Genomic DNA, 25,883 nt, shown 5'->3' on the forward strand with positions numbered 1-25,883 from the left:
TCTAAATAATCCCAGTTTATCCCTTTACTAATGAAGCTGGGATGAACAAAGCTTTTGTTTTCCATAAGATTACATTTGCCTCTCACATTGTAGTCTGATTAGGTGCTGAAAATCCCTGTTTAATAAAGAGAAATGAGATAAGAGTTATACCCAGTATGAACATAACTTTAGCAGGAGGTTTGGAGTGGTCAGATGCCTTGCATAATACCAAGGGGACAAAAATGGGAAATTAGCATTGTCATTTTGAAGTATTTTTAAAGAAAAGATTTACTCTATTTTAAAATTTCAACAAAAGAGTCAAACTGCAGATTGATTATTAAAACCATTTCTTATTTCTTTCCTTTAAAATCATGAACAGGAATGTACATCTCCCCAAAAAATGGAGTCCAAACATAATGGAACGCAACATTTGCTCAGATGTGGAGTGACATATTTCTCAAGGTTGTTTCCAATAATCATTGCCAACAGAAGAGTGGATATCATTTTCAAATCATTTCTTGAAAGAGGAGAAAAGTGATACACATTGAAGTCTCCTTGAAACATAATCTTCATCTTAGGCACTAGGAATGTTTCTTTACAGAACAGAAACAGAAATGAAATAAAGGTGAATAATGACAGTTATTATTAGCTCACAAGTATGGTGCTTTTGAATTTACAAAGCACTTTCCTCACAACAACCCTGTGAGGTAGGTAGTATCAGCATTATCATCCCCATTTATAAATGAGGAAACCAAGGCTCAGAATGGTCACAAAGAGCTAAGAATTGAATCCTGGTCTGATGATTCCAAAGCCAGTCCTCTTTCCCATATTCCACATTTTTCACCAGTTTGAAATACACAGATAGTCTACCTACTTTCTAATCTATTGTACTGGGTGTGGTTTAGATTCATCATTAAGAAATGATTACTTAAATGCTTAAATGTTTAGTCAGAGCATTGTGATTGAGTGTGATTCATCTTAATGCTGTCAATCCTCTAGTTGAACTTGAAGGGAAGGTCCAATATTTTTTTCTAAACTAAAATTCCCATATGTCAATGTCATGGCACTAACTTATCTAAATTTAGTCAACTTTCAGAAGTGTCTGTATTATCCAATCACTTACAGTTGAAATAAGTGTGTGTGTGTGTGTGTGTGTGTGTGTGTGTGTGTGTACTTGCTAAGTTTTTATTCTTTAGGAGAATTTGCTGAAACATCCTGTGCATAAGATTCAAATGTTGACTCCTATTTTTTTTAAATCTTCTTTCATGCATTTGCTGGGCTACTTATCTTAGCACTTAGCCCTCAGTGTTTCAGAAGACATAAAACATCTTCAGTGATAAGTACAGGAATAAGTCTAAATATGCAAATGAAGTTTAGAGCATTGGATTTTAACATACAATATGAGTATAATATATTTGGTAGTGGGGCTTCATTAAGAAAGACAATGCTAAACTACGTAAGCAATTACTAGAGAATTGTCAGGTGAAGGTGTCATTAAGTGGTATCAAGATAGCAATGGTCCCTTTGGTTAAATAGCAAGTTCCATTAAATCAAAAGGAATGTCAAAGATCAGTGTTTTTCCTGACTTGATCTCCTCCCAGTGACTTTATCCCCTTTTTTAAAAATTGCAAACATACTCTTTGTTTACATCAGGTGATTTGTAAACTTCAGTTTTCATCTTCATTTACCTTAACATACTTAAATATTCTGCCTCGTTTCAAGGGATAAGTAAGAAAATAGGGATCATCAACCTTCACAAGCTCATAGATATTCTTAATGGGTAATACTGATACATTGTGATCCTTAAGAAGATGAGACTGATGTCATAAATGTGTTTTTAATTCTTGCTTCTAGAATCAACATAGTTTACAAACTGCCAAAAAATAAACAAAGCTTTTTGGCCCTTGAACCAGGCCATGGTCAGAGAGGGGAAATATATTTGCTCATTCATACAAGTCTTACATTTGCAATTCATATTTAATGCAAACATACATATGTGTACAATGTATACAGGGAAAAAAACTTATTCATACGTTGATCCATTTAAAAGAGGTTACATTTAAATTCACACTTTATTGACTGGAATATTGTTGAATTCTCGTCCTAGAATATACTCTTATTTGCCACCCCCACCCCCCAAAAGGGGTCCTTTCTAGCCAACATATTAACAAAAATAAAATATTCATTGTCCAACAAATGGTACATTAAGATGGTGTGATCCTGTAATGTCAAGATATCTAGAGGAAGGCTTCTGTGGAAGATTTATGGGAGGACAAGGGCAAGAATTATATAACATGGGCAGGTATGGAAGATTTGCAATTTTCATCAATGGAGGGAGTGCCTAATTAATGAGATCACAGGTCTATTAAGTAGGAAGTAATTTCATCCAGAGATAGATTGGATTTTCTTATTATATTATTCCCAAATGTTTTTCAGTATTTGAGATATTCTTTCAGAGTTGTTCACTTTTGACTAGATAGATGAATATGGTAGACTATAAGATTCAAAAAAAAAGGAAAAAAGGAAAACAAATATGACTGTGTACTTTATTCTTTGTTTTTAGTTTGCTTCTGCTCATGGTCTTTGAGAAAGAATAAAGTCTCTTTAAACATACTTGCCTTCTGGTGGCAAATGTATAGTCTTATTAGTATACTCAACATATTGAGAAATGCTGTACTTGATAAGGGCATAATATGATATTTTGGTGCTCCATACTTACTTTAAATAGGTAGCTATGCATTTGAGCTTTCAAGTGGAAAACAGGTCATCTAAATTTGGGATTGAGTGCCTACTAAGAATACAGCAGAGGCTCTCTTTTGTTTCATCTATAACACCTGTCTTAATTTTATAGGGAAAAAATATGCTAATTGTTCTATGGAAAACCAGCAGAAAAAAAAATATATATATATATATATCAGATGTTGTCATAAACATGTTTCCAGTTTCAGACTTGAACACCTTGAAATGAGACCCATGAACTTTTCAAAGAAGATTTGATTTTAAATGATGCCCCCTCTCCTGTGAGCTACTAATCTACATGACCTTTCCTTCATTTTTTCTCTGTCTGAGTCCTATAAAAGAATCAAAGTGATGATGTGTTGGAAATTTAGGGGGTGTGGAATCAAAGGGAAAAGAGTGAGGTTTAATACAGGTCTGAAATAGAACCATATAATTTTAGATCTGGAAAAGAAATTAGAGGTCATTTAGATTAGGCTCCCTCATTTAACAGCTAAGGACTTGGTCTCTGAAAATAAGTGGGACACTATTTTGTTGGTAATGAGTTTCATTATGATAGTTTTCTAATACTTTCCAAACAAATAATAACACTGATTGCTTGCTATCACACAATTAATTCTTTCATAGGCAACAATACACATGCAATCAATACAGTAATTTATGACAAGTTACCAAATGGACTAGAAGCAGGACCTCCATTTTGCCAAGGATGTGTCTGGTCAGATCTCCAAGTATCTCTGTATGTATTAGCCAACATTGGCACTAACTCAGAATTTTCCCCATTTTGTCCCCATTCTACCAGCTAGCCAGTTCAACAGGCTGGGGAACAGAATTCAAAGGTGACTTTTTAGACACCTTTTAAATACATTGTGATTAAGAGTGTAAAAATATATATATTTGAGACCATTATACACTTTAGGGACAGCAATCATACACACAAAATTTTACATCTTAGTTCCTAAGAGGAAATCTAACAGGGATTTTACCCCAGGGTTATCCCAAGCTTTCTCACAACTTTTAGCTCTGCTTGTCCAAGAAAGAAGAGGATCAAAATTGTGGGAATAATTTCAACCATTTCCAAGTAGCCACATCTCTCATTTAATGTGAGATCATTGGTATTACATGTCACATTGTCACTGTTTGTCTAGTTGGTTAACAGGGGAAAATACCTGAAAAAAGTGAAGTTTGTTTCAACAAACAAAAAGAACCAGACAAACACTCAAACCCCTGGAAACCAGATTTATCAGTACTGTTTGGGAAAGAAATGGAAGCAGAAGGAACAAAAAATAAACCCCCATAGTTGAGAATACAATATTTGAAATGTTGGAAACCCTTGAACAATCAGGACAAAGTGGGTTAGGAATGTACTAACAATTAGAAGACTCCAGAAAGTCAGATAAAAAGAGTGCTTAATTTGGGATCTTAAATCTAGAGTCCTCTCTACCCTCACTGTTTCTTTAAAAGGGAAAGTAAGAAGTAAAGAGGAAGAGATAAAGCTTATTCAAAGGCCTGTGACCTCCTGTGTGTTGGTATGCATTGAATGATGGGGACAGAACAGATGTCTGTGGCTCTCTACCAAATGAACATTGTATTTCTTATGACTACAGTACAAACACAGTTGACATGCCATAGTTGTATACCATATACTGAATTTACACAATTGAAGAGTAATAAAAAAGTGTTCATTATATATAAAATATAGGTTTCCCATATCCAAAAGAACAAACAAAAACCCTACCCCTCCTATATGTAGGATAGATTTAGTTGGAAAATTTGTTTCATGACAGTTGTTCTGGGGCAATATTTCCTTGTCCTTAGGGCTTGGCTATAAGGGAACCACCATTGCTGACAACAGGGAAAGACACGTGTTCTGCCATCTTGATCACTAGCAGTGGGGATCCAAAAACTAGACTTGACCAGTAATTGAAACTAATATGAATGATGTTTGCAATATTCGATTAATAAGAAGGGAAGGAATGTTTTGCTTTTCTTTCTCCCTCCCTGTTTTCTCATTCAATCTACTTTTTACATCTGACACATTCATTTCATACAGATTTCCCAAGATTGGTCCAGATTCAGGGAGCTAAATCTGAATCACTTGGATCCTTACATGATCATGTCTAGCCTTTGTGGGTTTTCACTAATTGAGTTGGACCTTTAAATTTTTTTCTCTCTTCACAGATTAATTTTAATAATTATTAGCACAAAATCCATGAATCCTTGAAAAAATTCATTCAGTTCACATCTTTCTTTTGCCACTTAAAATAATGAAAGCATACCAGATATGTGATTAATTTGCAAATGACAAGTCCTTAACTCAAAATAAGGTGAGACAACCATCTATAGAGACATAATGTAACTCACCATACCTCCCTTCCCCAAGAAAATGAGGGACAATTTCTGGATGTTAATCTTCCATTCCCAGTCCTTCTTCTGGAAGACCCTCCATCTCCCATTCATCAAAGACATTAACATTTTTTCAGCCATCCCTGGCAAATAATAACTCTGTTTTTAGTGAAGGGACAGAAAGAAGTGCCTTAATATAACACAATAAGCAAACTTCATTCTGAAATGGAGAATGAATAACAAATTCAATTAAACTGAGGCCTCCTGTTCACATAACAAAGAAGGGGAGAAAAGACATGTTTTTAAAAAGGTGTTTTATAAAACCACAAAGATTTGCCTAAAAGCAAATGTGCTCTAAGGACAAGGTACTGACAAACTCCAGGTGTTTGCTGTTTGAGATTACTTTTAAAGTGTTTCTGTGTAGATCTTTTAAATTCATACATTCCGATACATATTTTCTGCTTGTACATTTTTGAAATGGGACGTTTCCCAAAAGAGGCAGAGTAAGTCTTTACAACTCTTAGATAAATTGCTAGAGAATTTTTGCTTAAAAAATTAATTGATAATTACTCAGACAACCCAGGTAAATAACTCCTTTATGTCCACTTTCTTATGTCAGGATTTTTATGGGAGTATATTGTGTGATTAATAGCACATGCACTATATGAGGCATAGAATCCCATGGGATTTCATTTCATAGTTTAAATAGTGTGGGATTGCTTTAACTTTCTCAGTGAGAGAAACTTAATGGAGACATTTGAGAAAGTGTAACCAACCTTGGCTGGATTGGCTAGCTTCAGTCTTTGCAGGAAAACTAAGATATTGAATGAATTTATTATGTATTATACATTGTATAATTTCTCCCAGCACAGACATAGCTGAGGAACAGGTCTCCTTGTAGTGGATACATCTATGAATAATGTGTTCTCACATACTTACCTGCACTGCCTATCCATTACATGAGGACACATTGGCAAAATCATAACTTTCATCCAACACATGTGGGGAATGGAAGAAGTTTACTTTTCTAAATCTTTTTTTTTCCATTCAAGCAAAGGATTTAGATAAGTATGGCATTAAAAAATATATACAGCTTTGTTAAATTATTACCATTAATGCCTCTCTGTTCAATCATTCTAACAACTTATAAGGGCAGTTCATATTCGAATCACACATTCTTCCACTGAGTCCATAGTAGTAACTCCAGCTAGTTCAGATCCTTTTTTTACAATCAAGTGAAAAATTAGGAATTTGCTGCCCTACTACATTACTTGGATTAAGCTAAATTTATTTTTGAAACATATTGCTAAATTCTTATGTTTCTTCTTCAAAAGCAATCCCACACTACCTTTTCAATATGAAATTAATTAACAATAAAATGCATCATATCCAGGTTTGTTTCATAAGGGGTTATAACCCAAAGCTCTTCTATGAAACGATAATCTATAATGTAAAATTCTAAGCAAACATTCTCCAACTTGCTTCAGAATTCTGCTATCCTTTCAAATTTCTTTGCCCTTTATAAAGAGAAAATGGATTAAAGATTGTAGCCATGGAATGGTAGATTAATGTTAACTGTCCAGGTGGCAAAAAAATATACTGATTTTGAAAATTCTAGGTTTTTTTAATGTCATATGAAAGAGAAAAAAAAGATAAACCTTTAGAAAATGTTGATTTGACAGTGGTCAAAATATTGCTTTATTTCAAATGAACTTTCTTCCAAAATCATTATTTACTGAGTCAGCAAAAGGTTCCCTGTGAACTGAGGAATTCGGCATATGTCATTCTAATAATTTGCCCTTCCCTTCTAATAAGAGAAGTCAAATGCCTTAGTTCACTTGGGATTAAAAAAAAATCAGTCATTTTGTCAACGAAGATGAGATGGCTATCTGCTTATTTGTATGGATAGGCAAAATTCAAAGTTTCAAAAAACATAACACTTTTGTTTAGTCAGTGCATGGTTTAATGTTATCTGGTGAAATGTTTTCTCCCTCTTAAAAAATATGACAGAAAAAATGTTTACAATCTTAAGAGGACCCCACTGTGGGTACCCAGGGCTATAGGAACTTACTAAGTTTATATATAATGCAAAAATCAAAAGAAAAAAATAAAATTTGACTTAAAATGATGACACATTTGGCTGAATATTGGATTCCCTGACTTACCTCAGAAGGGAAAAGAAAACCCACACACATACACACACAGGTTCATGTGAATACATGCAGGCACGCCTACACACGCTATACACGACACACATACATACACACATATCCCTACAAGTGTTCCTTTGAAAATCAAGAGCTTCAAAGGCTGAATTTCGTGAAGTATATTTTGTGACAAATTATGGTGGCTGACTGTTTCTGCCAGTGCCAAATTTAGAACTCCTTCAAGTTTTCAGATTTTAAAATCGTTTCAAATTCTTGTTCTCCCACAGTGCACTGAAGCATTTTAGAGGACATCTGCATCTCCTGTGCTTCTGACCATTCCAGAGTTTAGGTATTTTTGTGCAATTATTCCAAAATCAGATAGGGAATATTAAAATCTGTTGCCACAGTGGATCCTGCAGTGAGCCTATAGGATGGAATTAAAGGTTTGAGCATATTTCAGCAAAGCTGCAGAGACCTGTTCACCAAAGATTCTGTATTCAGTGAATAGAATTCTGCATTGAAACCTCAAAACCCCAAATGAAGCGAAGGCCAACATTGAACTTTTAGAGTGGTGTTTTGTGTAGCCCAAGCCTTCTAAGAGCCAAAGAGAACAGTGCTAAAACTAACTGAAAGTGTATTCAGAATCCTACCAAAAAGCTTTTGATGTAAGCTTTATCCCTCCTGAAATGTTTCTTTCCCTTTAAAAAAATATTTTGTTAAAAAACACTATATGATATGAGGGCGATAGACTATTTGGTTTCTTCTAAGTAGATGCTTTTAAATTAATGCATATAAATAATTTGTATTTAATTTCCTCTCTTTCCTGTTTAGCAAAGCATTGAATGCACAGATCCTTATTTCCCAAGTCACTTGGTCAATGCTGAGTCTCTTTGTGTTTCATTTCTTAAGACAAATTGTGCCTCTCTTTCTGATTTGGCCACAGGACTCATGGGGAGAAAGGCTGTGTTTTCACTTGCACTGTCCTCAGTTTCAACACTGGCCAGTTCATAGTCCTCTGACCTTCTTGCATCGGTCAGAATCCGGATCTGCTCCTGGACAGTTTCTAGTAATATTTTTACTTCTTGTTGTTCTACTATAAGACAATTGCTGACTGGACCACTCACATTGACAAGTTCAGCAGAACAAGAGTTTTTGCACCATTTGAGGCTTGTGATGTCAGAAATACCTGGCATTTGCATGCAGGCTTCTTCTAAGCCCACTGAAGGGATGATGGGAACAGAACTGGCCCTTGTGGATGAATATCCCACTAGGTCCTTTTGATCCAAGCTATTAAAATAGGGTTTTGTCTCTCTTGAAGGCAGTTGCATATTTATTGTTGTATTTTGTTGTGTTTTTAATCCATTAGATGGATACCTGGAAAAGGAAGACAAAAGTAACTTATTTCAATTTCCCATTAGATGAGAAACACAGAATACATATGTAGAGTGGGAAGAAGATGAGGGTTTTCTTCCTGCTTTCTATTCTTGGACAATTGGTCTTTGTCTAACAAATGAAAAAGAAGAGATAGATGCCACCCTCCCCCAAAAGACAATCAGGAAAAGAAACAAAGGATATCTCCACCTTTTTTCATTATAGGTTATAGTGGCAATTCTAGGGGAATCATTGGATTTCTATACTCATTTTTTTTCTCATTTTTCACATCCCATTTTATACAGGAAATGTCACAAGGCTGCCACTTTCTAAACACTTACAAGGCAGCAAGCTTCATTTACCATCAGTTGGCAAACTGAAATGCCTATGGCCTCACATCAATGCCTGGAAAAGATTTGTTAACTTAACATTTGGATCCAAAGTAGAATTGTCATGCTGAGCTGGGAAGGAATTACAGGATTGGATTTTCTCCATCACCCAGATTTTAAAGAGAGTAATGTAAATAGAGCCCCTTATGTATCTCCTCTCACATCCCTCCTCCAACCTAGTAATAGGTCATTTAACAAGAAATGAGGGACCCTACAGAGACAACACTTAGGCAGATTGCTAGTTTGGCATAAAGAGGAGATGAAGTTTATTCTCTCATTCTCTGTCTGTCTGTCTCTGTCTCTCTCTCTCTCTCTTCCTCCTCCTCCTCCTCCTCCTCCTCCTCCTCCTCTTATTCCTCCTTCTCCCTCCCTCCCTCCTCCACTTTTTTTTCCTCTTTTCCCTCATTTATTTTGACTTACTTTAATTTGAATCCTTGGGGCTACTACCAAACCAAGAATTTTGTTTCTGTTATTGCCTGGAGTCAAATCACCGGGGGTCTATTCATACTCATCCCCCAATACTTAAAGGGATTACTGTGTTTTATCTTCTTCCACTTTAGTAATAGTTAAAGGTCTACCCTGGCCCCTCTCTACACTACTCAGGCCTATTAAAATTTTACTCAATTTGCATTTCCTGCTGTATAGGAGTGGAATGGGTGAATGTAGAAAAAAAATTGGCATAAATTAGTTAAATCTTCATAGAAATCTAAATAAATTATTTAGGGCATATATGAAAGTATCTGATCAGGATATAGCAAACGATACAAAGACACTTTTCTTTTATATTGCATTTTAATTCAGTCTGTTAAGATAACAATCTCCTAAAAGTTACAGAATTTCTGTACCTCTTCTGTGCTTTCCAATTTGCTTTTGTGTTTGCACAAGTAAGGAAAGAGGACTATGTGTATAGTAGAGAGATGTCGAAGAAACCTTCAAAGGCTTTCTCACTCTCTCTCTCTTTTAACTACACCATAAGAAAGCTGTCTGGTTCTTACTGGTTACAGAATATTTGTTAAATCCCTAAAAACACTCTAAGCTGTTGGATCAGATATGTGCCCCTTCTCTGTTCTATGACTATCTATCTTCTTCCTGAAGTTTATCCCAGAAGAATGGGAATGACATGGAGATGTTTGTTTGCTTAAGGCTCTTATTAAGAGAGGATTGGTCTACTCTTTAATTAGTACATACTAATTAATTATTCAGCTGATATGAAGTTTCCTCAGCTCCTCCATCCTGTTACTGTCAGAGTTGATTATACAGATGCTTATGTCTCTCAAATGAAAGGAAAGTCCACCTCATATGGGAAGAGAGAAAATAGAAGTAGAAATCTACAATCCACCACTGAAGCATGTCAATTAGTTATCTTAAGGAGAAGGAGGCTGGGGTAGTGTGATATCATGTTCTCAAGAGCAAAACCTTAAAAGAATTCATTCTCCTTTTACATATATATTGGTCATAGAGTATATGAGCATACATTCATGTATACACACCCATGCATATTTTTTTACCACTGCATATATATGTATTTTCTACCACTAATATTATGTGTGTACATATATATGTGTGAAGGAGATGTGTGTATCTATACATATCTACTTTTACTGAAATAAATTGATCAGAGAACTATGTGATCATTCATTAAAAAAAAGATAGGATTCACATTTATTTAGAGACAATGGAGTTTTGAAATATATAGAATAAATACATTAATTAACCTTCACATCAAATAAATTAAATTCAATAATATAATTGTCCAACCATTAAAATATATATATACAAATTCAAGTATTGCATGCATGACTAGAGGAGAGGCAAATATTTAGAAGAAGACTCATTCCCCCTTTCATGCATCTTATAGAGACTGGAGTGAATTAGACACATGCTAACCAAAGTCTTATATAAGTCTAGGGGGAGAAATGCAATCATTACCTGAGAGGATCAAGGAAGACAGTTGAGACATGGTGGACATTTAATTTGAATTTTAAAGTAAGGACAGGAATTTCACAGGCAAGAGAGGGAGGGATAACATTCCATATAGAGAGAACAGAGCAAGCAAGAGAAAAGAGTTGGCAAATTATTGGATATAAGTGAAGGACAGAAAATAGTCATTTGGGTCAGGCCATCGTACAGAAGGCAGAAGTTAGAAAATTTGAGTAACATTAGATTATGGAGACTTTTACATACCAAGCTAAGCTGTTTAAAGTTCCCTGAGTAGACAATGACCAAGAGAGAATTACTGAAAAATTTTGAGGAAAGTATTTATTTGACCATATGTGTGCATAGGGGTATATAGCTAGGGGACTCAGTTGATAGAGGCTGGAGTAAGGAAGACACAAGTTCAAATCCAGTCTCAGACATAAAAGCTGTATGACCCTGGGCAAATCACTTAACCTCCACTTGCCTTATCCACTGGAGAAGGAAATAGTAAACCACTCTATATCTTTGCCAAGAAAACCCCATGGACACTATGGTCCATGGGGTCAAGAAAAGTTGGATATGACTGAATCAACTGAATAACCACAACAACAACAATAATGAATGAGGGCAATTACCAGGGCAACAGAATAAGAAAATTATGGCATTGCTATTCAGTTGTCTCTAGCTTTTAGTTATCCATGGACTATAACACACCAGGCCCTTCTATCTTCCACTAGTCCTTGAAGCCTGTCCAAGTTCTTATCCATGACAGTATCTATCCATGTCATTCTCTGCTGTCCTTTTTTCTCCATTTGCCTTAAACCTTTCCCAAGTTCAGTCTTTTTCAAGGAGACATGTCTTCTCATTATTTGGCCCAAATAGTTAAGCTTTAACTTCAGTATCTGACCTTCCAGAGAGCAGTCTGAATTAATTTCTTTAAGCATTGACTGATTTGATCTCCTTGCTATCCAAGAGATTCTCAAAAGTCTTCTCCAGTACTACAGTTCAAAAGCATAAATTTTGCTTCACTCAGAGAAAAAAGGTATCTATGCTATATATTATATATAGCATAGATACATAATAGAAACCAGTACATGCTTGCATACATACAAATCCAACTTTTCCTCACTGGAAACAATTCCGTGTGATAGATGGAAGAAGGAAAATGATATTGTAGTTCATATGGAGAAACTAAGGGACTGGGCATTTATATAATATGATGCTTAGTCCCAGTTTAACTACTTTTAAAATTCCATTCCATTCAACATTTTAAGAAACATTGACAAGGGGAAGGAGTAGAATACTGCAAATAATGTCAGAATTTTTCAATTTGTTGGTTGAGTTGGAATGTTTTTCCTTTTTTATAAACTGTTAGCTACAGTGGATGCCTCATTAGTAGGGAGGGAGTGATATAATCAGGAATGTAGATTATGTAAAAATAAAATATATCAATAAAATTATTGTGAAAGAAGCAATTTTACAAAGCAATCAATATGTTAGGCATTGGGAGAGTTATGGTGATCAAGTTAGACAGAGTACCAGATCTTAAGGAATTTATAATCAATTCAGATTTAAGTGTTTGAGCTTTGATAGAAGAGCATGATCAGCTAGACACCCCAGGTGATTGATCAATGGACTGGAATCAGGAAGACCAGAGTACAAATCCAGCTGTGGATACTTAATAACTGTGTGAACTTGGGCAAGTCACTTAACTTCTGTTTGACTCAGTTTCCTGATCTATGAAATTAGTATGATAATAGCACCTACCTCCCAGAGCTGTTATGAAGATCGAATGAGATAAAAATCATAAAGTATTTACCACAGTGACTGGCACAGAGTAACCTCTATAAAAAATTGGTTATTATTATTATAAAGACTTCAGTCATACTTATATCGGTATTGTAGCACCCCTTGATTTATGTTCAGTTAGAATTGTAGGCAATGTTTGCCATAAGCGTGTTGAGGAAGGAGAGCAGAGGATGGGACTGTTAAAATACAAATAGCCTTGATATCTACTGTTGAATATGTTGATGAATTTAGTATTGATCTTCTGAAATACCCTTCAAATCAAAACAGTTTAAATCTACTTGAAACAGAAATGTTTGTTTAAAAATGAACATTTTGATCAAGTAGCTATTTTTCCTCCATGATATCCAAACAGTTTTGTCAGCCATTTTTTTTTCCTTTCAAGGATCAGAATGGGCTCTTTTGATGTCAGGTTGCTTTAGATTTGGAGGTTCTAGAGTAAAAGTACTTAAACTGAATTCCAAAGACTGATTTCAAGAGGTCTGTGAAATGAGATGGGGGAAAATATTTATTATCACTATTTGCTAACAGACTTGTTTTTAATTATGAGGATTTTTTGAAATAATTGTTTTAAGCAGGATTCCTTAGGCTTCAGCAGACTGCCAACTGGGTTCCTGACACACAGACAAAAATATTAAGAAATCTTCTAGAATCACCTTTTTAAGAGAAGGAATTTGAATTTGCCTAGTTTCTACTAGAAATTCTGATCCTAATATCAGGAGTGTCTTTTCTTCTGGTTTGATGCACTTGCATGTTGGTTTAATATGTCTTGTGGATGGCTTAATACCCTTATTGTTCTGCACTAGACCAACAGACCATGATAAACATTTCATCAGGGCCTAACCAAGTCACATACTTCATCTTGGCAAAGCTACCTCAAGGCAGAAGAGTTCACAACAATCAAGTCTTTCCATCAATTTAAAACTTAATCCTTTTTGCCAAAGGGTACTACAGGGAGCTAGATAGGATATTTGGGGCTTGCAATATGGACAAAGAAGTATAGTTGAAGCCTGACTCTCTATCATTATTACCAACAGATTTGAAAAAAGCCTCTAACAGTAAATGGTTGATGGTTCTTAGAAACCAATTCATTCCTCCTTCAGATTTACACCAGATTTGGAGTGGGTCTTGAACTGAGAAATCCTATTACCAATACACTTTCCAATCTTTTGAGAGATATTCTCTCCTGACTGGAATGAAAATTAGATATTTTGGGTAGCCAAGAATGAGATTAAATTGCCTTATTTTATTCTACACGTGATTCTTGTCCTTAGATTCAATATTTATCAGCATTGGTTGTACATCATATAATAGAAAAATCCAAAGTAAAGTGAGGTTAAAGAGAACATTTTGAACAAGTTTCTTTTAAAAAATAAAGTAAAAGAAAATATTGAGTTCGTGTGAAAAGAAATTTAGAGTCTCCTTTCTGGTGAATAGGACTTAGTGTCTGACAGATAGGACATGTCATTGTTGAATATGAAAATCAACAAGACCTTAAGAGACTTTTAAAGTCACCAAGATTCAATTAAAATAGCCCTCATGTAATCAGGAAGGGGAAGAGAGAACAGAAAGGAATAAATATTTGTATAGCATCTACTATATTCCAGTACTGAGCTGAGTACTTTTTTTTTTACAAATATTATCTCATTTGACCCTCAGAACAACCCTGCAAGGCAGGTGCTATTATTATCCTCATTTTACAGTTGAGGAAACTGAGGCAGATGTGGTTACATGATTTTCACAGGCTCACACAACCAATAAATATCTAAGGCTAGATTTGAACTTAGATCTTTCCTGCTCCATGTTTGTCTCCTATCCACTATACCATTAACTTGTTCTAACAGTGCTTTAAGCTTATCACCTGTGCAGACCATCCTCATATATTGCTTAGTTCTCATTGCTTCTTATGGGCATCCAAGCTGAAATCAAACATCCAAATAACATTCATACACTTTAATTCTGTTTAAGGCAACAAATGTTTACTGAGAAACTCCTACATGGGAACATTGTGCTGGTTACCAGTTTCTTAAACAGAAAAAAATAATTAAAATAATTTAAAAAATAGATTCTAACAGAGTTATGCAAGAAGTACACATGTAAGTTAATTCAAAGAATAAAGTGAATACAAGGTTATTTTAAGGGTAGGAATAGAGCAATGACTTTTTTGGACCTGATCTTTGAGCTCAGTCTTGAATGTGTCTAAGGACTCCAAAGGACTTAGGTCGGGAGCTGAAGTCCAGGAAATGCAGAGAAGTCTGTGCAGACTTGGCCATTACCCAAATAGGGCGTGATAGGTCATTTGTTCATTTATTTAGCATATATACATTTGGGTCTAACCTGAGTCATCAGATTCTACTTATGCCTTGATGAGAAAATCCAATTATAATTAAAAACCATTATTTTTGATTAATAAGCAATATCATCAATAAATAATTTTAATTATCTATAATTAAGGAATTAATGATTAATATAATATATAATTAATATAGTAATGTTATATAATTATATAAGGATTAATATATTCTCAGAGGTAAGATACACAGGAAAACACATTTCCCAGCTTTCATTATGGATTTCAAATGTTTTCTCTGTTGCATTGCATTAGCAGCTTTCTTCCCAGATCTATACCAAATGAATTGTTCAAGGCCACTTGGAATGGTTTCCAAACTGCAAAAGAAGAACTGCTTTTATCTTCTCTTTTTTGAACCTCACTGAAGGAGATTGCCCTTGTTTTTTGTCAGGAAAGCCTAAGCCATGAACAACATCATACCCAGAGAAAACCCACCTCCTTCCCCAATCCCCTCCATGTCCTCACCCTTCTTCCCCTACCCTGCCCCTCCAAAGTGAAAAGATAAGCAACTTCTTGCTATCTGTCTTGTCTCTTGGTATGCTCTGGCTGTCAGGTTGGCAGCAGCAGTAAAGAAAAGTTGGTTAGACCAGGGGAAGAAAAAAAGATGAGTTGGGTACTGATTGGATTGGTCAGAAAATTGGATTGGATAGAGCTCTGCTATTATAAGAGTTCAACAGTTAGGGGCAACTAGATGGCACAGTGAGTAAAGCACTGGCCCCAGAGTCAGGAGGACCTGAGTTCAGTTTGGGTCTCAGAAACTTAATACCCACACAAAAAAAACTAACCGTTTAACCTTGGGCAAGTTACTTAACCTTAATTGCCCTCTAAAAAGGCAAAAAAAAAAGAGTTCAACACTGATTGATCTGTTTTGTCAGGGTAGTAGTAGTCTAGCTGTACTCCACTCTCTTTATTCACTCATGTATTTATTAAATGAAAATTTATTAAACACTTAATTTATTAAGCATTTATTAAAAAAACATTAAACACTTAAGGCACAAGGAATATGAATGACAAAGAAAGCTAAAAATAGTTCCTGATCTCAAGTAACTTACATTTTACTGGGGAAAGGGTTTGGAGGAGATAACATTTAAGTATTTATTTGTTTCCTTGCAGGTTTATTTGTTCATTCATCCATTTGTTTGCTAATTCAAACATTTATTTATTTATTTTCTGGAAGAGAAGATAATAATCAATAAAGTTCCTTAAAATTATTTTATGTAGAAGGTGATTCTAATAATTAAATCTTTAAGAAAGCTAAAATGACTTCTGGGAACCAAGATGGCTGAGGAAGCAATAAATCACTGTCCCTCTCCCATATTGACCTCCAAAAAAACCTCATAAAATAGTGCCCCAGGACATATCCTGGAATAGCAGAGCCAGTGGAAAGACTAGGTAAAGTAATCTTTTAGACCAGAAAACTTAGATGATAAGGAAGAAAGGTCTGTCTCACTCAGGTAAAAAGGGAGCACATTCCAGGAGAGAAAACATCCCAACAAGCCAGCAGCAAAACCTGTCTCAATGAACCAGCAGGAAATCCTGAGCCCCAGTGTGGTGGAACAGGCAAATGTCAATGTCAGCACCAGAACCCCACATGTGCCTTAGCATAGCCAGGAGAACTGGCAGATTCCAGCTTGGAGAACCACCCCATGCTTCAATGCAGCCCCAGGGGAGGGTGGGAGAGGAGGACAAACTTTCTCTGGTTGTCTAACCTCACTATGCCTCAGCACAGACTTGTGTAAATGCATAAAAACCATATTTGGTCTCTGCTTATGCCAGACACCACCACTAGGACCCCAGCTCAGCACCAGGTAAACTGCCAGACCCCTACAACCTCTACCAGCACCTGAGACCCCAACACACAAAGCCAGAAATTAGGCCCCTTACCTTCAACAAAAATAAACTTGGGACATGCCAGCTGTGCTCCAGAAGGAGAGTTCAACTTTAAGAGTTAAGAAATAGTTGAACAAGATGAGCAAGAAGCAAAATATGAACAATGACAATAAAAATTATTATGGTAACAGGGTAGATCAAAACACAAACTCAGAAGAAGGCAACATTGTCAATATAACTATATTTGAAACATTGGTATATAAATTGGTCCTAAGCTCAAAACAGTCTCATTGGAAGTGTTCAAGAAGGATTTTAAAAGCCAAATAAAAGAGGTAGAAGAATAATTCAGAAAAGAAATGAGAGGTATGCAAGAGAGAGTCAACAGGTTGAAAAAGGCAGAACAAAAATTGACTAAAGAAAATGATTCCTTAAAAAATACAATTGACCGAATGGGAAAAAAATATGTCACTGAAGAAAACAACTCCATAAAAAGTATAATTGAACAAATGGAAAAGAAATCACAAAATCTCACTTCAGAGAACTCCTTAAAAAGCAGATTTGATCAAATGGAAAAGGAGGTACAAAAGTTCAATGAAGAAAACAATTTGTAAAAAAAAATTAGAATTAGGCAAATTGAAGCTAATTACTCTATGAGACATTAAGAATCAGTCAAACAAAATCAAAACAATGAAAAAAAGTCAAAGAAAATATAAAATACCTAATAGGAAAACAACTGACCTGGACAATAGATGCAGGAGAGATAATTCAAAATTATTTTTCTACCTGAAAGCCATTATCACAAAAAGAGCCTGGGAAGCCTCTTTCAAGAAATAACCAATGAAAACTTTCCTGATATCCTAGAATCAGAGGGCTAAATATTCATTGAAAGAATCCACCAATCACCTACTGAAAGGGACCCTAAAATGAAAACTCCAAGGAATATTGTAGCCAGAGTCCAGAATTATCCAGTCAAGATAAAAAAAAAATACTTCAAGCAGCCATAAAGAAACAATTTTAATATCATGGAACCACAGTCAGGGTTACATGGCACCTTGTAGCTTCTACATTAAAAGATTGGAGGACTTGGAATATGATATTCCAGAAGGCAAAGGAGCTTGGATTACAACCAAGGATCAGCTACCCAGAAAAATTGAACATAATCTTTCAGGGGAGGATATGGACATTCAATGAAATAGGGGACTTCCAAACCTTGCTGATGAGAAAACTAGAGCTCAACAGAAAATTTGATCTTCAAATACAAGACTGAAGAGAAGCATAAAAAGGTAAACAGGAAAGAAAAAAAAATAAACTCGAACATATTATTCAATAAGGTTAACCTTTTGCATCCCTACACAGGATGATGATACATGTAACTCTTTAGAACTGTATGTTTATTATGGAATTTAGAAGGGGTATATATAGACAGAGGATGTGGGTATAAGTTGACCTAGATGTCATGATGAAAACAAAAGGTTGAAAATAATGATTGTATTGTGAAAAGAGGAAAGGAGGAGGCAGAAAAAGGTAAATCACATTACATGAAGAATTGCAAAGATCAATTACAATATAGGGAAAGAAGGAAGAGCGGTGAGCATTGTTTGAACTTTATGCTCATCAGATTTGGCTCAAAGACACAATAACATACACATTCAGTTGGTTATAGAAATCTATCTTACTCTATAAGGAAGAAGGAAAAGAAAGGGGAAAGGAAAGGAAGGGGGTTGGTAGAAGAGAGTGTTGAAGGAAGGGCAGAAATAGTAGGGAAAAGGTGATCAAAGAGAGGTGGTGTGATAGAAGGGAGGACATATTAAGGGAGGGGCTAGTGAGAAGCAAAACACTGGTGAGGAATGAAGGGGTGAAAGGAGAAAGAAAAGTATTAATGGAGGGGGAGGATAGAGAGAAAGATGCAGTAATCAACTGTGAATGTGAATTGGATGAACCCTCTCATAAAATCAAAGCAGCTATCAGAGTGGATTAAAAACCAGCATTCTACAATATGTTGTTTACAAGAAACATATTTGAAGCAGAGAGATATGCACAGAGTAAAAGTAAAAGAAAAGATAAAGTAAAAGAGTAGAATATATTATGAGATGAAGTTGAAAAAAAAGAAGAGGCAGCAATCCTGATCTTAGGTAAAGCTACAGCCAAAAGTGAACCAATTAAAAGAGATAAAGGAAGGAAACTACATGCTGCTAAAAGGTATCATAGACAATGAAGTATCATCAATAGTAAACATACATGCACTGAGTGGCATAGTGTCCAAGTTCTCAGAGGAGAAGTTAAGGGAGTGGCAGGAAGAAATAGAAGCAAAATTGTACCAGTATGCATCTCAACTTTCAACTCTCAGAAATAGATAAATGTAACCACAAAATAAATAAGAAAGAAGTTTAGGAGGTGAATAGAATTCTAGCAAAGTTAAATATGGTCGATTTCTGGAGAAAATTGAATGGGGATAGAAAAGAATATACTTTTTCTCAGCAGTATATAGCATCTACTAAAAGTATATGGCACACTAAAACTGACCATGTACTAGGGAATAAAAACCTCACAATCCAATGCAGAAAGGCAGAAATATTAAATGCATCCTTTTCAGATACATATTACATGTACAAGGCCATGGAAAGATAGAATAGAAACTAATTAGATCCTAAATAATCTAATCCTAAAGAATTAGTGGATCAAAAAAACAAGTCATAGTAACCATCAGTAACTTCATTCAAGTGAATAACAATGATGGACCACATACCAAAACTTAAGGGATGCATCCAAAGCAGTTCTAAGGGGAAATTGTATATCTCTAAATGCTTACATGCATAAAATAGAGAAAAGGGAGCTTAGTGAATCAGACATGCAATTAAAAAAAGTTTGAAAAGGAAAAAATTAAATATCCCCAAATAAGTACCAAATTAGAAATTTTGAAAATCAATGGAGCAATCAATAAAGCTGAAATTAGGAAAACTATTGGACTAATAAATAAAAGTAAGAGTTGGTTTTATGTGATAAAAACACGCAATAATATAGATTATTCTTTAGCTAATTTGATTTTTAAAAAATAGGAAACCAAATTAACAGTATCAAAAATAAAAAGGGTGAATGTGCCACTAATGAAAAGAAAAATTTAAATAACTAAATGCTATTTTACCCAACTCTATGCCAAAAAAAAGCTGATGATGTAAGTGAAATGGATAAATATTTATAAAAATATTAATTTCCAAGATTAAAAGCAAAGGAAATAAAATACTTATATAACCCCATTTCAGAAAGATAAATAGAACAATCCATCAATGAATTCCTCAAGAAAAAAACATCTCCAGCACCAGGTTGATTTACAGATGAATTCTGCCAAGCATTTAAAGAACAATTAATTCTAATATTGTGTAGACTATTTGGAGAAATAGCCAAAGAAGGAGTTCCACCAAATTCTTTTTATGATACAAATAATGTGCTAATACTCAAGAAGATTCAAAATAGAGAAAGAAAATCATACATCTAATGGATTTTGATGTAATTTCCCTAGTGAATATTCATGGAAAATATTTAAAGAAAATATTAGCAAAGGGATTACAGTAAGTTTTCATGAGGATAATACACTAGGACCAGGTAGGATTTATACTAGGTATTCAGGACTGATTTAGTATTAGGAAAACTATCAATATAATCAACCATATAAATAACAAAATGAACAGAAATTATATGATTATCTGAATAGATGCAGAAAAACTTTTTGACAAAATAGAGCAACCATTCATATTTAAAAAAACAACAACACTAGAGAGCATAGCAGCAAACAAAATATGTAATAGGGATAAGCTAGAAGCTTTTCAAAGGAGATCGCAGGTAAAAGAAGGATATCCAATGCCACCACTGTTATTCAATATTGTACTAGAAATGTTAGTTTTAGCAATATTAGAAGAAAAAGAAATTGAGGGAAATCAAATAGGCAACCAAAAAAAAACCCAAACTAGCACTCTTTGCAAATGTTTATGTTGGTATACTTAGAGAATCATAGAGAATCAACTAAAAAACAACTTTAGCAAATTTTCAGGATATAAAATAAGTCAACAAAAATCATGGACATTTCTATACACTACTAACAAAGCCCAGCAGCAACAGACAGAGAAACCATTTAAAGTAACTGAAGATAATATACAATATTTGGGAGTCTACCTGCCAAGACAAACCCAAGAAGTATATGAACACACTTTCAAAACATTTTTCACATAGATAAATCAGATCTAAATAATTGGGAAAAATCAAGTTACTCATGGGTAGGCTGAATTAATGCAATAAAAGTGACAATTCTGCCTAAATTAATATACTTATTTAGTGTCATACCAATCAAACTATGAAAATATATTTTATAGAGCTACAAAAAAATAATAAGAAAATCCAACTGTAAGAACCATAGGTCAAGCATATCAAGGGAATTAATGAAAACAAAATGCAAGAGAAGGTGCTGTAGCTATATCAGATCTGAAAATGTCTTATAAATCAGCAATCATCAAAACTACATGATATTAATTAAGAAATAAAGTAGAGGATCAATGGAATTGGTTAGGTACACAAGACATAGTAGTCAATGACTATAGTAATCTACTGTTTGTTAAACTCAAATTTCTGGGAAAAGAACTCATTATTTAGGGGCAGCCAGGTAGCACAGCAAGTAAGAGCACCGGCTCCAGTGTTGAGAAGACCTGGAGATCGAATCCCGGGCTCAGACACTTAGCACCCACCCAGAAACACCTGGCCGTGTAACCTTGAGCAAGTTACTTAACCCCGATTGCTTAAAAAAAAAAAAAAGAACTCACTATTTAACAAAAAGTGCTGGGAAAGGTGGACAATAATATGGTAGAAATTAGGCATAGACCTCAACTCACATTGTATACCAAGATAAGTTGAAAAAAGGAACATGATTTAGACATAAAGGGTGATGCCATAAGTAAATTATGAGAGCAAGGAATTATTTACCTGCCAGTTCAATGGAGAAGGGAAGAATTTACAAACCACAACAAGAAACAGAGAATATTACAAAATGCAAAATGGATAATTTTGATTACATTAAATTAAAAATGTTTTGCTCAAACAAAGGCAATGAAACCAAGATTAAAAGGGAAGCAGAAATCTAGGAAACAATTTCTATAGCTATGATTTTTGACTAAGGCCTCATTTCTAAAATATAAAGAGAACTGAGTCAAATTTATAAAAATAGAAGTCATTCTTCACCTGATAAATGATCAATGGATATGAATAGTTTTCAGATGAAGAAAATGAAGCTATCCGTAATCATATAAAAATAATGCTCCGTCACTATTAATTAGAGAAATGCAAATTAAAACAACTCAGGTACCACCTTCCATCTACCAGATTGAGTAATATGAAAGAAAAGGGAAATGATGGGTGATAGAGAAGGAATGGGCAAACTGGGATGCTAATGCATTGTTGCTGGTTTGTGAATTGCTCTGACCATTCTGAAAAATGGTTTTGAACTATGCTCAAAGTGCTATTAAAATGTGCATACCCATGGATCTAGCAAAAATAATACTGGGTCTATATTCCAAAAAGACAATAAGAAAGGGAAAGAAAGACCCACATATTTAAAAATATTCATATCAGATCTTTTTGTGGTGGTCAATGTTTGGAAATTTAGGGGATGCACATTAATTGAGGAATGGCTGAAAAAATTGTGGTATATGAATTAATGGGATACTATTGTTCTATAAGAAATGATAAGCAGGCAGATTTCAGAAAAAAAAAACCTGGAAAGACTTACATGAATTGATGCTGAGTGAAGTGAGCAGAGCCAGGAGAACATTGCACATAGTAACAGCAACATCATGTGTTGACCAGGTTTGATAGACTTAGCTCTTCTCATCAATGCAAAGTTCTAAGACAGTTCCAAAAGACTCATGATGGAAAATGCTATCCGCATTCATGGAAAGAACTATGGAGTCTGAATGCAGATTGAAGCATATTATTTTCTCCTTTTTTTCATGGTTTTCCCCTTTTATTCTAATTCTTCTTTCATAACATGAATAATGTAGAAATATGTTTAATATGGTTGTACATGTATAGCCTATATCAAATTGTTTACTATCCTGGGGAGGGGAAGGGAAGTTGGGGGGAGCGGGGATTTGGAACTCAAAATCTTGTAAAAGTGAATGTTGAAAACTAAAAATAAATCAATAAGTTTTTAAAAATTATACTAAAACAAAAAAAACTATAAATTAAAAAATACAGTAAAACAAATTAAACAAAAAAGAAAACTAAAGCTTTTGAGACAGAGGAGAGAAGAGAATGCATTCTAGTTATGGACTGTATGCCTATGCAAAGACATAGAGGTAGGAATAGTCATTTGCCTAGAATCAAGAGTGTCTGCATTGAGATGATGGGATATAAATCAGATGAAGGGTTAGATTGAAGTCAGAGTAGAAAATTTTTCATTCTAAGCTGAGGAGCTTATATTTTATTCTGTAGACAATAGTTTCTTAATGATTCTGGACCCAGTATGTGATATGGGCAGACAATTAGGTACTTTATTTTGGCAAGTGTGTAGAGGACAAAATGGTAGAGAGAAAATTGGAAAAAGGGAGTCCTAATATCAGACTAATATAAATAGTCTGGGTATGAAGATGATAAAATACTTAACGAAAATATGAGTCATATGAATGGAAAGAAGGGAAAGATCAGAGATGTTCTTTGAGGTAATATCCTAATAAAGTATTTCTTTGAGGGTAGGGATTGTGCTGTTTTAGTCTATGCCATCAGCTCCCAGAATAGTGCCTGACACATAGTTGAAAAATGGTTGTTAATTAAGAAAAATTACTGGAAAACCTGGAAAATAGTGCAGCAGAAGTTAGGAACTGACAGATATCTCACTCTGTATACCAAGAGAAACTGAAAATGGACTAATGACATAGGTATAAAAGGTTATATTACAAATAAATTAGAGGGAAAAAAAGGATGAAAATGCTTATCACAACTATGGACCCAGGAAGAATTCATGGCCAAACAAAAGATACAAAGCATTCCAGAAAATAAAATTGATGGTTTTGGTTACATGAATTCTTAAAAAAAGCATTTGTAGGAAAAATCCTATTTTGTTAAAATTTAAAGGGTAAAATAATGTGAGAGGGCATCTTTTACAGAACATTTCTTTGATAAATCTCTTATCTAAGATATATAAGAAATTGATTTAAATTTATAATAATAATTCATTCCATAATAGACAAATGACCAAAGGAAATGATTAGGCAGATTTCAAAGGGAGAAATCCAAGCTGTCAAAAAGTAGAAGTGTTCCAAATTACTAATAATTAGAGAAGCACACATTAAAACAATGACACGATCATACCCCATGCCTATTAGATTACAAAGGTGACAAAAATGGAAAATGACTACAAACATGATACACAAGGGATAGTGAAAAATCAATTCAGGACAGTTAGGACTCAAAAACCCCAGGTATTACTTTTCATTCTGATTTTCTGTGATTCAATCATTTTGTTATTCTCCTCCACTTACTGAATTTCAGTGTGTAACCTTCTTAACCACGTTGGTCTTCATTTGCAAAATAAGAGCTACTCTACTTTCCTTATAGATTTCTTCCAAACATTGCAAATTTTAAGACACTTTAAGAAATTATTATTACTCTTTTTTGCGGGGTCTGACGGGTCACTTACACTTGGCAAGGAATTGTGTCTTGATCCGCAATCCTTGCCTCTTCCAGTTGTTGATATGCTGGTCCTGCGATCCCATTAAGTCTACTCCTAGGAGAAGGTGGTGTCCTTCTGAAAGCATTTCGATGTAGCATCCCAGTCCGTTGCCCTGGACTACAGCATGAAGAAAGACTCCTAACCAAGAAAAGAAGGGAGAGATGAAGTTTATTAAAGAAAAGTGGAAAGCAAACAAAATGGGCTCCATAGGAAAAGATCCTAACAGGAAACACAACAGTAATCCTCTCTGGTTGGTTAGCTTGTAAAATTTATATCTATATGCCTCCCATAGAAATTCATAGTTGTGAATCTCTCATTCAATGTATTATAGATGAAGGGAGTGTGACATAGTGTGTAGAACTGTGTTCTTACAGTCAAGAAGTGCTTGGGTTTGAATCCTGTTACAGGTATATATTAGCAGTGTGAGCCCTAGGTCATTCATTCTAAAATGGGGGTAATAATAGCAACTATCTAACAGGATTTTCTATGCATATGTTAAAGTGCTATATAAACGTTCGCTATTAATGATGAAGATGGTAGTCGTGGTGGTGGTGTTGAGTTTATTATGTGCCCATTCCTGTGCAATAGGGATAAACATGAAAAAGAGAGTCCCAGCTCTCAAGATGTTCGTAATATAACTGTGAAACAAAATAGACATGGTGATGGGGTTATGGGATTCATGCTGGACCCCTAAAAGGAAAAGACCATGTCTTTGAACAGTGACTAGTCCCTGAATTTTTCGGCATATTTCTACCTAGATACTCAAAAATCCTTTTAGCTTTCCTTTCACTATAGCCCTCAGACCCAGCCCAAACCATTTTGCTCTTTGGCCTTTCATTGCTAGCACTTGGCCCACCACATGTCACTTACCACTCCTTAATCTCATCCAGATCTTTTCAGTCTTTTTCTGTATAAAATTATTAGTCCTATCCTCAAACAAATTTATAAATCTACTAATAGTCTTGCCTGCCTAACTGGTGTCATAATTAAACCTCACTACTCTGACTGAAAGAGGGCATGAGTGATAGAATTCTTTCAAGACAGAACTGCCCTGTACCCTTGCATTTTGGGGTTCCCAGTTCCCCAAATCACAATAATAGGAATGTTTAGATGCAAGAAAAAAGGAAATGGGGCGGCCAGGTAGCACAGCAAGTAAGAGCACCGGCTCCAGTGTCGGGATGACCTGGATCAAATCCAGGCTCAGATACTTAGCACCACACCCAGAAATAACTGGCTGAGTAACCTTGAGCAAGTTACTTAACCCCGATTGCTTTAAAAAAAAAAAGGAAAAGGAAATGTCA

At 34.8% G+C, this 25,883-nt stretch overlaps 1 protein-coding gene across 1 annotated transcript in view; it reads right to left on the minus strand.

Annotated features, from left to right (window-relative positions):
* Nucleotides 1-5,412: 5,412 nt before the first annotated feature.
* NRG3 (neuregulin 3) overlaps nucleotides 5,413-25,883 on the minus strand; it is a 1,209,945-nt gene continuing 1,189,474 nt past the window's right edge. The window contains exons 8-9 of the mRNA XM_069067316.1: nucleotides 24,550-24,720; nucleotides 5,413-8,582 (exon numbers count right to left, since the gene is read on the minus strand). Coding sequence (XP_068923417.1) covers nucleotides 8,075-8,582; nucleotides 24,550-24,720 — 679 coding nt within the window. The 3' untranslated portion in view covers nucleotides 5,413-8,074. The remainder of the gene's footprint in view (nucleotides 8,583-24,549; nucleotides 24,721-25,883) is intronic.

Source organism: Petaurus breviceps, unplaced genomic scaffold (assembly GCF_028583685.1).
Source record: "Petaurus breviceps papuanus isolate PSGF00001 unplaced genomic scaffold, PetGlider_PUasm1.0 90740, whole genome shotgun sequence".
In the NCBI taxonomy this organism is placed as follows: domain Eukaryota; kingdom Metazoa; phylum Chordata; class Mammalia; order Diprotodontia; family Petauridae; genus Petaurus; species Petaurus breviceps.